Below are 14,057 nucleotides of genomic sequence, written 5' to 3'. Positions count from 1 at the left end.
ACCATTGCGGATGCTCTTATAAACCCTCATAGTGGAAACTATTTGCACTATTTTTGTATTTTCATTTTTTATTTTAATCATATCCATTTGCATTTTACTCTCTTCGTCCACGAAAAATAGAGTACAGTTGTCATTTTTTATTATCCATGAAAATAGAGCACATCTTAAAAAGAAAAGTTTTTAACAACTTCTCTCTTACTTTATTCTTTTCTCTCTTATTAATTATATGGACCTCATATTCCACCTACTTCTCTCTTACTTTTTTTCTCTTCTCTCTTACTTTATCAATTCCATATTAAAACCTGTGTCTTTAATGTGTCCTATTTTTTATGGACGGAGGAAGTATATGTTTTCACTTTTCATCATTATACCTTAGAGCAACTCAAGAAGAGGGATGAATGAAAGAGCAAAGAAAAATAGTTATCCGTACCCTTTTAATTGTCCACTTTTATAATTTTCATTCGTCCCCATTAATTGTTCATTTTCACTTTTTACCATAAATAGTAAGTAGATCTTATATTACACTAATTCATTCCACTCACATTTTTATCATAAACTAATATACAAAAAAAGTGAGGTTCATATTTCACAAATTTTTTCAATCCACTTTCTTTACATTTCTTAAAACCTGTGCCAGAACCAAAGTGGACAATTAGTGGGGAACGAAAGGAGTATTTTATTTAATCTTTTTATAAAATTTCAATATCCAACAAAAAAAATTACTCCTTCTGTCCCATATGGGCCCACTATTCACTACACAATTTCAATTACATTTTCGCATTCTCTCTTACTTTACCAATTACACATTAAATTCGTGTCAAACCCAAATGGCCTATTTCTATGGAACGGGGAAGTATTATGGAATTGAAGTGAGGACTTGGGGCTCAATTAGCAATTACCTAAACTTTCGGGGTAAAACCAAAAGCCCAAAACTCTGGCATATTTTAGATTGAGAGAATTCGGAATAAGGGATTAATTTCACTGACCTTTCGAAATGAGGGGTTAATTTCGCTGACCTTTCGTAATTTGGGATCGTGGCATGCGTATTTTTCAGAATAAGGGATTTCTAAGTTTTTCTATTTTTTCTATTTTATTTTAGTATTATTTCCCTCCAATCCTTTATCAATTGCCTAAATCACCCCTCTCAAATATTTTACTCCTAATTTCTACAAAATCATCGAGCTTAATAATATCGTAGCAAATCAACAGAAAATGATAAGTGCTAAACTTGCTCATGTTCAACTGGAAACACAGTAGAGAAGAGAAATGCATCACCTTCTTCAGCTAAAAACTAGTAAAAGGATTGTTCAGATATCCTTTTCCTTGATCCCGGTTTGCTCACAAATATCTAAACATGTCTACTGCAGCCTCTCTGCTCCAGCAATTCAACCCCTGCCAATATATCCTTCACAATTCCACCCCAATCTGCTCTCAAATATTTTACTCCTAATTTCTACAAAATCACCTCCCTCTCCGTCCGCTCCATCTCCCTTATCACGTCCTCATCCGCCGGATAAAACGATCGCCGCACCACCACGTGCACGAAATACGGCATCAGCGCCGCAGCCGCCACCACCAGCGGCGTCGCGAGCCAGTACACCGGCGCGGCGCCTATCTGGCCCGGGAAGACTTCATACACGGCGGCGCTGGAGTAGGCGGCGCTGTTGAGGAGAGGAAGACGTACCAGGAGAGGATGCTGCCCCAGATGAGGAGGTGGCTGATCCAGGTGGAGTGGGTGGTGATGAGGGCGATCTGGCAGTTGACGGCCCAGATGGTGCAGGTGTAGGTGGCGGCGCCGAGGTGGGTGGCGTCGGCGGGGGAGCCGCGGCGGTCGAGGGCGGAGGGGGAGAAGATGGAGATGAGGAGGGTGAAGAGGATGAGGGAGGTGAGGATGGCGTTGGAGATCCAGCCAAGTTAAGTCTTTGAGATTTTGTAGAAATTAGGTAAAGTATTTGAGAGGGGTGATTTAGGCAATTGATAAAGGATTGGAGGGAAATAATACTAAAATAAAATAGAAAAAATGGAAAACATTAGAAATCCCTTATTCTGAAAAATACGCATGTCACGATCCCAAATTAGGAAAGGTCAGCGAAATTAATCTCATTTCGAAAAATCAGTGAAATTAATCCCTTATTCCGAATTCTCTCTTTTAGATTCATATAAACCCCAAAATCTCATTCTGCATAATTTGAACCCTCCTTCCGTTCTACACAGACGAAGGTGAGAAAGCTAAATTCAGCTACATTATAGAAAAATGGAAAACGGCAGCGGCAGTAAAGTGGTACCGGAATCAGTAATGGAGGCGGCGAATAGAACTCGTAGCAACATCGATGAAGTGCAGGCCAATTTGGAGGAGCTGTTATCTTACTGTGATACAGAAACCCTTTCAACCATGGAGCCTCTCGATAGGGCCCGATCCCTCTTATTGATTGCCAAAACAACAACTACTCTCTTTGCTTGTATGCCAATTTCTCTCTGCTCTTTCATGTTTGTGAGTGTGTTTCGTTTAATTTTTTTGAGTTTTTGTTGCATGCATCAGTTAGTATTTTATTATTGCCCAGTTTTAATACTTAATTATATCTGTTAACCTTGAAATTGCTTAAGCCCTCTCGTAAATTTGTCAAAGCGAGAGCTCTGTTTTGATGAGATTCCTTTGTTGGTTGTGCGAGTGTTGTAGAGAAGACGTGAAGGTTTATGCTTTTCTGTGATGATAATTTGTGTTGCGTCAATTAGCTAATATGCTTAACCTTTTATTTGGTATGTTTGTCATGGTGAATTTGTTGGAGTTGCTTGAATTTCAGTTTGTGTGTAATTTCTCTGTTCATTGTGGTTTTGCAGTGAGGCTAAGATGCAGAGGTGTTGATCCAGATGATCACCCTGTTAAAAAAGAGTTTGTGAGTGTTTGTAATACTAACTTTATCTGTGTTTCTCAACCTTCCGTTATGTTTTCTTACTTAATGATCCAGCTGGTTTTTATCCCCAATGAAAGTGTTTAGTATTTGAAACCTTGAATGTGGTATTTACCCATTTTAATTTATGTGGTTTTGTTTTATGGATTCAGGAGAGACTGAGCTTCTACCAAGAGAAACTGCAGCGATGCATTGACTTGAGCAAAGGTATGATTAGCACACCTTTCACCCCCCAAAGAACAAGCATAAGATACAGTTGAATTTAGAGTTCATTTCATGATTGTTTGTCAAATCCAAAGTAAGAAAACCTTTTGCCAAAACATATCTTTTGCTGTTGAATGGACTTTTTGTTGAGATTTTGTAGGGGTCCTAACAATACCTTGGAGCAACTTTCAGTTGCTTGCATTTTAGCACCTCTACTCCATCATCGCCATTTTTTCTGTCATCGGTTTTGAATTGAAAGTTGAAACCCATAATCCGTGCTAATCTTGATGGGATGAATAAGACAGTGTGAATGTGGTCTGCTTCACAGTAATCAATTTGCGAGGCTCTTGGTATTGAGGACCTTTAACACTAAACATCGGCACACAAAATATTTATTAGTATGATAATATCTGGTACCAACTATGACCAGTGGTTTCGTTACCATCAGTTCCTAAAATGTTACTAGTGTTTGTAGCTCCGTTGCGACCCTCGACGACCATTAACACCCCCGCAGCAGCACGATTTATTGAGCATTCTCTTCCTGATCTTTCCTCTGGTATGTTTTTCTAATTTATTGTGTCGCAAACCTTAACCTTTCATTTGGTTGTTAACTACCTAGTTTGCAGAACAGAGGCAAAGCATGCGGGGAATTAGTCGTGGGGAGGGTAATGGATTCAAGTATGTGAACAGAAATCTGCAGAAGAAGAGAAAATATCAGTCATCCGAGAAGCAATCTATTCCTTCTGTTTCTCAGGGATTTCTTGAGAAAGCAGCACATGAGCTACTTGGTGATAATAAAAATGGTGTTAAGGGACCATTACAACCTGTGGATTCAGATGTTGATATCGTACTTCTGGACTGATCCTATGGTAGATTTTGTTTCAACATTCAATTTTTATTCTTTGTTGCACTTAAATGTCTGCTTGACCTTTTTTTGTTGTTGTTTGACTGATTCAAATACTCGGTCCAAAAAAACATGGTCGGACAGAGACAAAATCTCAAACTATCACAGTAGTCAAGATAGTAAGGTCTTTTTTGTTTTATCCATTTATAAATGTAGCCAAGTTAAAAATAGGACCACATGACATCTGGACAGAGCTAGTTGGGCAATATTATATCATTTAGAGATGATGCACCACGACAGGAAATGGAAGTAGAATCAAATAGTAAAAGAAACAAATTATACCATCAGGGATAATCTGGCCATTGCTATGGAAAGTTTCTGTCCATAGTTATAGTATTATCTTCTGTAGTGGAAAATTTTATTTTAAGCTTACTTCAGTATAGGAAATAATTAACACGGTTCTGTGAGAATCTTAGATGCATTGGCACATTCTGTTTTGTTTATATTTACAATATGGTTGTAGTCATTGCTTACCGCCTAGCTCCTAGCTGATGAGTCTTGGCTGGCCCACTTTTTTCCAGCTTAGCCTCAGCGTAGGTCCTGATTAGGCGGTAGGCTCTAGTGCAATGAGAATCTAGTAAATACAATTGGCGCTTTTTTGTCTTTATTCCTATAATAATATGGTTTTAGTCATTGTTTATTTTTTATCGCCAAGCCTCCAGCTCTATGGGCCTTTGGACGGCCCGTATTTTTTTCCTCCTTAGCGTCTGTTTAAGCCTTCATTAGATCCTAGGCTCTATGTTACACTCTGCTAAGAGGAAACTGTTTTTACGACGTTAATTGTAATATATGCAGTGGTTCTTTTGTCATGAATATGCATGATGCTTTCTGAAATGAGGTTGAAGATTATTTAGAAAATACTTGACTGATAGTAGTGTATTATTTAAATCTATTGGAAATAGAGGGAAGGTGGCATGATATTTCAACTTCTGTGATATTTATTATTGTGCTTGGAATATGTTCGAATATTATAATGTTACCAGTAAACTATTGTATATTGCAGTCAGAATCATTCACCATAATTGCGGGGTATAGTCTTAATGAAGGCTACCTGTGACTGTGAGACATGATTTGCTAAACTATGATGCCAATGCTCTTATTATTCCATAAGAAAATTAGTGCAATTCTTCATCCATAGCTATGAAGTAGTATCAGTGTTTCTCGAACTTTGACATTCTCTCCTTTTCTCTTCCTGTGCTGTGCAGGTTCCATTGATCATGTTGGCCAGCATTTTCAATTCAATCCAAATTCAAGGAAGGTCGGACATATTCACCCGAATGCAGATGTCAGGTGACTCCAGCAAATGGCTACTGCCCCCGTTTGGAATGAATATCCATCGTACCAGCCTGTCTGATGAGGTTGCCGCTCTCCTCCAGTTCAAGGTCCATTTTGTTTTATAGCTGTTTGCTTGCGATTTGTGCTTGCAAGTACAGTATTTAGTTGCAGTCAGTCCTCCACCAGTTCAATGTTCATTGTTTTATTGGAACGTGTTGGAATCTCTTTTCACCTTTTCAAACCCAATCAAACTCTGATTTGAGAAAGGTGTGACTATTGAGCTGTGAAAGATTGTATTTTTATGTTGAGTAAAAGCTAAAATGTGGTCCTAAACATATGGCGTTTTTATGATTTTGGTCCTAAATAGTATTATGTTTTGAAATATTACATCCCATACATTTGCACTCGGGCCAGAATCAGTCCATTACTCCATTTTGGACGGCTCCGTTAGAAGTAACGGTCAACAACTATTTCGCCAATTTTTGACCGGATTAAGCATTTTTATAGATTTTTTAATTATTTTAAAAAATAAAAATTATTATTCTAAAAATTTAAAACTACAAATTCAAAACCTTTTCCCCTGTCACATGCCATCCCGCCCCGGCACCGCTTATCCTTACGGAACAGAAATATAATCTTCACTCCTCTCTCTCACCTACAACCACCACACGGATCAATCCACCACAGATCTAAGTCCCAAGCTCAGAATCAAGAACATGAACGCACAAAAAAAGATAAATAAGCTTTTTCACATTGTTTTTTCATTTCCTTTCTGCTCCTCTTCATTCCGGTGCTATTCAGGCAAGTGTATGCTCCTTTCAAATCCTAATTCAGTGGAGTAATTGGGGATTTAGCACAAGAAAAACCCTAATTTAAACCCAAATTCAGTTGAAATGCGGAAATTAATTAATGCGAATTGGAACTTTAATTGATCGGTGTCGCCGTCGTCGATGGAGGTGGGGGTGGTGCCAGAGGCGGATGGGAGCTAGAGCGTGGCGGTGGCAGCAGCGGTGGGACGGACAGAGAAGCGAGGGTGATGAAGTACAGGAGTAGAGGATGAACCAGAGGTTCGAGAAGACGATTTGGTGTGAGTAGAGGAAGGCGTACGCAGAGACGAGGCCGAGAATCAAGGGGAGATTCGCGAAGCTGTGAGAGCTAGAGGTGGAGTCTGCGACGTACGGTGACCTTCCAAGCTCTTACTGAGATTCAATCAGATGATCTTCAACAAGTTTTTTTTGGACCATTATGATGAAGAACAAGAATTTTCGTTTGTAAATATTGTATTCCTGTTTTGTGAAGTTTTCTATTTCTCTAAAGAAGATGATGACGAAGGTTTTTTTGTTTTGCATTTTACATTTTATCAAAAAGACAAGACAGTGTCCAAGACCAAATTCGTAAAACGGTCATATATTTGGGACCATAATTGGTCTTTTACTCTTATTGTTATGTATTTTAATTTCACTATTTTGCTAATTAAAGTTAATGAGATAATTAGGGTGCTAATAATTGCACATAATAATTAATTGGGTCAAAATTGGTTTAAAAGACTTTGACCGTTTGTTTTTAACGGCTCCGTCCATTTTGGACTGATTCTGACCCCAGTTTAAATGTGTAGGATGTAATAATTCAAAACGTAATGTCTAGGACCAAAATCATAAAACGCGATATGTTTAGAACCATAATTAACCATTACTCTTTTATTTTAAGCGTCCTGGAATATAAACAATGTACACTGTTTGTTGTTTTATGATGAGTTAGAGCATCCCCATGAGCACGGAGGTGGGTCCGGACCTATTTTTACTCCTTGTCCTTAGCTAAGAGCACACCACCCACATCCGTGCTCTTAGCTAAGGACAAGCTCAAGGGTCCCACCATTCTATTATTCAATTTAAATACTCCAATTATTAAAAACATTTCTACATCATAAAAATATATTAAAAAATAAAAATTACATAATTAAAATCCTAAAAAATAAAAATTACATAATTAAAATACTAAAAAATAAAAATACATAATTAAAATCCTAGAAAATAAAAAAATACATAATTAAAATCCTACAAATTAAAAATTACACACGTGGAAGACTACTCCTCTAACCCCAATTGCCTCTTGAGACCCCGGATCATTTGCTCATGTGTTGCAAGTTGCTCCGGAGTCATCTTAGACGTATCGTTCAAATAGAGTTGGCCCAAGAGGGTCCACAACGAGTTGTTCGGGGGTGGAGGAGGCACAAAGGGAGCGGGAGCGGGGGGCGGATGGAGTCGGGGCGCGACGGCGGGGGCGGTTGGCGGCCTTCTTCCTTCCTTGCGGGCGGGAACTGCTCGGGCCAGCGTCGGGGCTACCCAAGTTAGTTCCGGCAAGTTGGGTAGCCACATCATCGGAGGCGCCGTCGGATAGGGCTACCTAATGAAAATGGCAGTAAAGACACTGAGCATTGAAAAGCTAAGGGAGAACATAACTGCTTTTGGATAGAAATAACATATGCAAGTGTTTCTGCTTGAATTCAAAAGTGATCGCTGCAATTACACTTTGTCACTATTTATATATGATGCTAAGAAGGTCCTAGAACTTAGCTATAAACCCTAATAGCCTAACCAAGTTTGACCACTGTCAAACTAGACGACAATGCTCTCCAACAGAATTGTTGTGTGGTCCTCTACATTCTCACGTGCTGGAGATTCTTCAGCTCTTGACCAATGATGGCATGCCACTCAACAATACATCTTTCCATGTAGGAACTGATACACGTGGCTCCATCACATTGCAGCTCATTCTTTTCTCCTTAACTTCATCAGTTGTATGATTGTTACATGGTGGTGTTTTGATCACCACGTTAACACTTCCCCGCAATTCGATCCCCGACAAGGAGCAAATTCCCAACTTGTTTCGTAGTCGAGAGAAGAATTGATATCCCAAAGCTTTTGTCATAAGATCTGCAATCTGATCAGTAGTGGGCACATACCTTAGTTCAACCATTTTATCTCTCACCTTGTCTCTTACAAAGTGAACATCGATCTCTATGTGTTTAGTGCGTGCATGTAAGACTGGATTACTTGCTAGAGCAATGGTACTCATGTTATCCACCCACACAACTGGAGTTCTTGCATAATTGACCTTCAGCTCATCAAGCAGAGAAGCTATCCAACTTACTTCACACACAGTTTGAGCAAGACTTCTATACTCAGCTTCCGTACTAGACCTTGAGACAACTGTTTGCTTCTTTGAAGACCAGGAAACCAAATTTTTCCCAAAGTAAACACAATATCCTGTCACTGATCTTCGATCATCAAGATCGGCAGCCCAATCCGAGTCTGAAAATGCTGTGAGAACAGATTCTGACCTCTGAACATGAAGACCATAATCTATTGAACCTGCCAAATATCTCAAAATCCTCTTCACTGCTTTCCAGTGTGTATCAAGTGGTGATGCCATAAATTGGCTCACCTTGTTCACACAGAAACTTATCTCTGGTCTAGTTATAGTAGCATATTGAAGAGCTCCTACTGTGCTCCTATAGAGCTTCCCATCCATAAAAGGATCTCCATCATTCTTAGATAATTTGAGGTTATTAAGCATAGGAGTGGGATAAGGCTTACAGTCTTGCATTTGCACTTTGTTGAGAAGTTCTTTGATATAAGCTGCTTGGCACAGGTGAAGGCCTTGTGTTGTATGTGTAACCTCAACTCCAAGAAAATGCTTCACTTCCCCGAGATCCTTCAGCGAAAAGTGATCATTGAGTTTAGAAATAATTTTCTTGATGGCAGTGGAAGATGAACCTGTAACTAGCATATCATCAACGTAAATAAGTAAGTAGATAACTTCTTTGCCACGAATTCTGAAAAATAAAGACGTGTCTGCCCTGGACTGATGAAAACCAAGAGATAAAAGGACAGATTGTATAGTCAAGAACCAAGACCTTGAAGCTTGTTTCAGCTCATACAGAGCCTTATTAAGCTTGCAAACCAAAGAAGGATCTCCTTGCTCAAAGCCAACAGGTTGTCTCATGTATATTTCTTCGTTAAGATCACCATGAAGAAATGCATTGTTAACATCAAGATGTGAAATTTCCCAACCACAAGTGACAGCAATGGATAGAATCAGTCTAATAGTAGTTGGCTTGACAACAGGGCTAAAGGTTTCTGTAAAATCAAAACCCGGCTCTTGAGAAAACCCTTGAGCTACTAATCTAGATTTATGCCTAGCAATGCTACCATCAGCATGTCTTTTTAATCTGAAAATCCATGTATTGCCAATCAGATTTTTTCCTGACGGCAATGAAGTGAGAATCCATGTTCTGTTTCTCAACAAGGCCAAAAATTCTTCTAGCATTGCAGCCTTCCAAAGAGGAATAAGTAAAGCCTCAAGAGCGGATCTAGGAAGACAATCAAGGGAGATTGTAAACACCTTTGGCTTACATATGCCTGCCTTACTTCTAGTGACCATATGATGAGTAGGTTTTGCAGATATGTCATCATCAGTTGGTAAATTACCAGTATCAGGAGTGTCAGCAGTAGGTGCATCAGCTGCTGGAGATGATATTGGGGAATGAGATTGGTTTTGAAGAGAAGTAGCTAAAGCTGGAGTGGAGTTAATTGGAGAAGAGAAAATTGCAGGAGGTGATTGAGGGATAGGAGAAGAGCTAGGAGTCTGAGAGGGAGTATGCTGAAAATGGTCAAGCTGAACAGGACTAGATAAAACTGAAGGAGCAGGAGAGGTGTAAGCTGGCTGAGCCGTGGTATTGGATGAAGTAACCACTGATGCCGGAAGATGAGGGAATACAGATTCATCAAACACAATGTCACGGGTAATGATTAGTTTTCCAGAGGGTAATAAAGCTTTGTAGCCTTTGTGAGTTGAACTGTACCCAAGAAAGGTAGAAGGAGAAGATCTGGGTTCGAGTTTGTGTTTGCTGTAAGGCCTGGTAAAAGGATAGCACAGACATTCAAATGGATTGAGTTCATGATAATTGGGTTTAGCTTTCAACAACCTTTCAAAAGGAGAGATGTTATTCAAGACAGGTGTTGGAATTCGATTGATAAAGAAAGAAGCAGTAACAACTGCATCATCCCAGAATTTAGTAGCTAAACCAGCTTGAGAAAGCATAGCTAAAGCCATCTCAATGATATGTCTATGCTTTCGTTCAGCTAAACCATTTTGTTGTGGAGTATAGGGACAAGAGACTCTATGAGCTATACCAGATTCCCGTAAGAACGAAGAAAGACCTTGAAACTCTCCACCCCAATCACTCTGCAATGTCTTAATTTTATGATTGAGTTGATTTTCAGCAAGAGATTTAAACTTCTTGAATGCAGATTCAACATCACTTTTAGATTTCAGAAGAAAGAGCCAAGTAAAACGACTATAGTGATCAATGAAGGTTATGTAATATCTAAATCCATTTCTGGAGATGATAGGTAAAGGACCCCATAAATCACTATGCACAAGTTCAAGGGGATCAGAGTACACACTAGATGAGTGATCATAGGGTAATCTGTGGGCTTTAGCAACACAACAGGACTTGCACAAAACGTCAGATTTTATTGAATTGAAAGGAACATTACAGTGAAGCAAAGCCTTTTTGACAGTGTCAAAAGCACAATGGCCTAAGCGTTTGTGCCATAAGTCTAGGCTAACTACAACTGCACTAGAAGAAGAAAATGCAGAAGGAGTTGCTGGAACTGATAACTCTGGATTTGAGACAGGGACACTGCTCTTATCCTTATGAGAAGAGGCAGAAGCAAAAGATCTTGATGTCTTGGTGTTAGGAGTTGACTTGTGCAAGAAGAAGTGGTACAAACCATGATCAAGGGTGCCTTTGAGGATGATGTCCTTGGTTACCTGATCCCTCACAAAACAAAAGGTGGGATGAAATTCAAAATAGACATCATTATCCTTAGCAAATTAGGAGACACTAAGAAGATTTTTGGATATTTGAGGGACATGAAGCAGATGATTCAAAAATAGAGATCTAGAGGAAGGATCAGAGGTGAATTTAAAAACAGAATTACCAACATGCTTTATCCCAATGCCATTACCATCACCAAGATGAAGAAGTTTACCTCCATTGTATTCAGAGGCTGAATTGAAATTGCCAAAATCATTTGAGATATGATTTGTAGCACCTGAATCTGGGTACCAAGATGTGGATGAAGAAGCATCAGCACCATATTCTGAGGGAACATGCTGGGATGGAACAGAATGATAATCATTTTGATTTCTGGTTTGAACAACATTAGCAGTGGGGTTAAGCTGGTGTCCTCCTCCTTGCCCCATTTGATTCTGATTTCTCATTTGAGGACCATTTGGCACAAAGCTTGGTAGATGCCAACATTTATCAGCACTGTGGCCTGGTTTCTGACATAACTGGCAGATGATTTTGTTTCCAGATCTGCCTCCTCTTCCTCCTGATCTACCACCTCGACCTCTGAAATTGTTGTTTCTTCCTCCATCACTTCTGTAATTAGTGTTGCCATCAGCTCTAAAAGTGTTGTTACTTGGAAAAGTTCTCTGATTTGCTGTCTGCATCAAATTAGCTGTAGGAAGAGAGCCATCTGAATTGATGGAACTAGATTTCTCAACATCCTCCAACCTTTGCTCATAGCTTGTTAGAAGAGCTGAAACATCCTTAACAGTCCATCCTTCTGTTCTTGAAGTGATAGTAACCATAGCTGAGTTGTAGTCTTTTCCGAGACCTGCAAGGATATGCATGATGATCCTCTTCACTCACTCTGCATCCCGTGGCTCCCAACAAATCACAACAGCCTTTAACTTTGTTTAAATAGGCTCTCATGGACAGAGACTTTCCTGGCAGTTTGGAGCTGCAGCTTGTACTGCATCACCTTTGCTTTAGATTGGTGTGCAAAGCTGGTTTCCAATGCACTCCATATTTCATGGCTAGTGCTCAAGCCTACAACCAGAATCATAATACTCTCTGAAAGAGAAGATTGGATCCAGTGAGCTATTCGCTGATCCTGCATGTACCAGACCGAGAAATCTGGATTTGCTCTTTCTTGAGAAGTAGATCTGGAGACAATGGTTTGAGGAGGAGGCGTCTTCTCTCCGGTAAGAAATCCTTCAAGACCGTATCCTCTCACAGCTGAAAGAACATGCTGTTTCCAAATAAGGAAATTATCCTCAGTGAGTTTGATTGATACTGGAGTATTTTGTGGAAAGTTGTGGCTTTGTGAAAAATCATGGTGCTCTTGATCACTATCAGAGTCAGCCATTGAATAAAAAAGAATGAAGAAAAGAAATCAATGAAGAGATGCCTAGGATCAGAGCCTAGGCTCCGATACCATAATGAAAATGGCAGTAAAGACACTTAGCATTGAAAAGCTAAGGGAGAACATAACTGCTTTTGGATAGAAATAACATATGCAAGTGTTTCTGCTTAAATTCGAAAGTGATGGCTGCAATTACACTTTGTCACTATTTATATATGATGCTAAGAAGGTCCTAGAACTTAGCTATAAACCCTAATAGCCTAACCAAGTTTGACCACTGTCAAACTAGACGACAATGCTCTCTAACAGAATTGATGTGTGGTCCTCTACATTCTCACGTGCTGGAGATTCTTCAGCTCTTGACCAATGATGGCATGCCACTCAACAATACATCTTTCCATGTAGAAACTGATACACGTGGCTCCATCACATTGCAGCTCATTCTTTTCTCCTTAACTTCATCAGTTGTATGATTGTTACATGGTGGTGTTTTGATCACCACGTTAACAGTTACGACGCATAAGCAATAAACTTTTCATTAAGTCAAAAGATAACTAAATCCATGTTTCAGCGCATCATAATATCTTGTACCGGCGGATATAACCAAAATAGGTGACATATTCAACCAATGCTTTCACTTATTAAAACTCCTTTGATATGCTTCACACCATATAAAATAATAATTCTGTCGTACTAACTTTATTATCAATTGAATAATAATCAATAAACATTTCCAGTTGAAAACCAATTCAATCTTTTGTAGATCCACTTCTATTCCATGACCTGACACCACGTCTCCCAACAATACCACATGTTCTAGCAAAAACTCACATTTACTCAACCTTGCAATAATCTGTGTATCTCGCAGAACTTGTAATACCGACTGCAAGTGATTAACATACTCATCTGTACTTCATGAATATAATAGTAAGTCAATAGAAATAATCACTAATGGATCCAGGTATAGTTGAGAGAATTGTTAGGTTTGGTATACTGAAAAGCATGTTTCGAGCTAGCTTCGCGCGAATAGAATCTTGCTTGTATACGTAAAACTCTACAATCCACTTTTAACCCGATTCAGTATTATTCGAGCAGCCTCGCACGAATAGAATCATTATTATTATTACATTGTATTTGCTTGTGCATTTATAAGATGTTTTACAAACATTTAAATGCATAAGAAGTAAACAAAGTCTAAGTCTTTTGCTTAGTAGACCGGTTGTGGGCGTCGTCCACTTTAAGGTAACACGGTCAGATCTATGCAATGCTTTGCAAAAGAAAAAGAAGAATTTCACAACCTAGATAGGCTTTGGCTACCTATCGTGAAAGGTTGCAATGTCAATCCGCATATTTCTAAGCCTTACTGAAATAAGATGACATTGGTGTGGTATAGCACTGAATAAATAAATGTTTCTTGCTAAGTCCACTCTTCGAATTAATAAGATATTAATTAATTAAGTCCATAGCAGACATTAATTAATTAATGGACATTTATATCTTAAGCGCGGAAATAAGTAATAAAAGTGAAAACCCGGATTACTT

General features: G+C 39.0%; 1 protein-coding gene across 3 annotated transcripts; it reads left to right on the top strand.

The window, feature by feature from the left end:
• The first annotated feature begins 1,212 nt into the window (after nt 1-1,212).
• On the top strand, nt 1,213-5,627 carry LOC125209090 (nuclear nucleic acid-binding protein C1D-like). 3 transcript variants are annotated; one of them, XM_048108690.1, is made up of 7 exons: nt 1,213-1,913; nt 2,215-2,459; nt 2,839-2,894; nt 3,062-3,116; nt 3,580-3,669; nt 3,740-3,982; nt 5,223-5,627. In XM_048108690.1, the coding sequence occupies exons 2-6, from the start codon at nt 2,255-2,257 to the stop codon at nt 3,973-3,975; spliced, it is 642 nt and encodes a 213-aa protein (XP_047964647.1). In that variant the 5' UTR covers nt 1,213-1,913; nt 2,215-2,254; the 3' UTR covers nt 3,976-3,982; nt 5,223-5,627. The 3 variants fall into 3 exon arrangements, with proteins under 3 accessions (XP_047964647.1, XP_047964646.1, XP_047964648.1); XM_048108689.1 differs by having other exon boundaries at nt 1,213-1,943; XM_048108691.1 differs by lacking the exon at nt 1,213-1,913 and having other exon boundaries at nt 1,964-2,459; nt 3,589-3,669.
• Nucleotides 5,628-14,057: the final 8,430 nt, after the last annotated feature.

Source organism: Salvia hispanica, chromosome 3, assembly GCF_023119035.1.
Source record: "Salvia hispanica cultivar TCC Black 2014 chromosome 3, UniMelb_Shisp_WGS_1.0, whole genome shotgun sequence".
Lineage (NCBI taxonomy): Eukaryota > Viridiplantae > Streptophyta > Magnoliopsida > Lamiales > Lamiaceae > Salvia > Salvia hispanica.
This window is presented reverse-complemented; position numbering and strand designations above follow the sequence as displayed.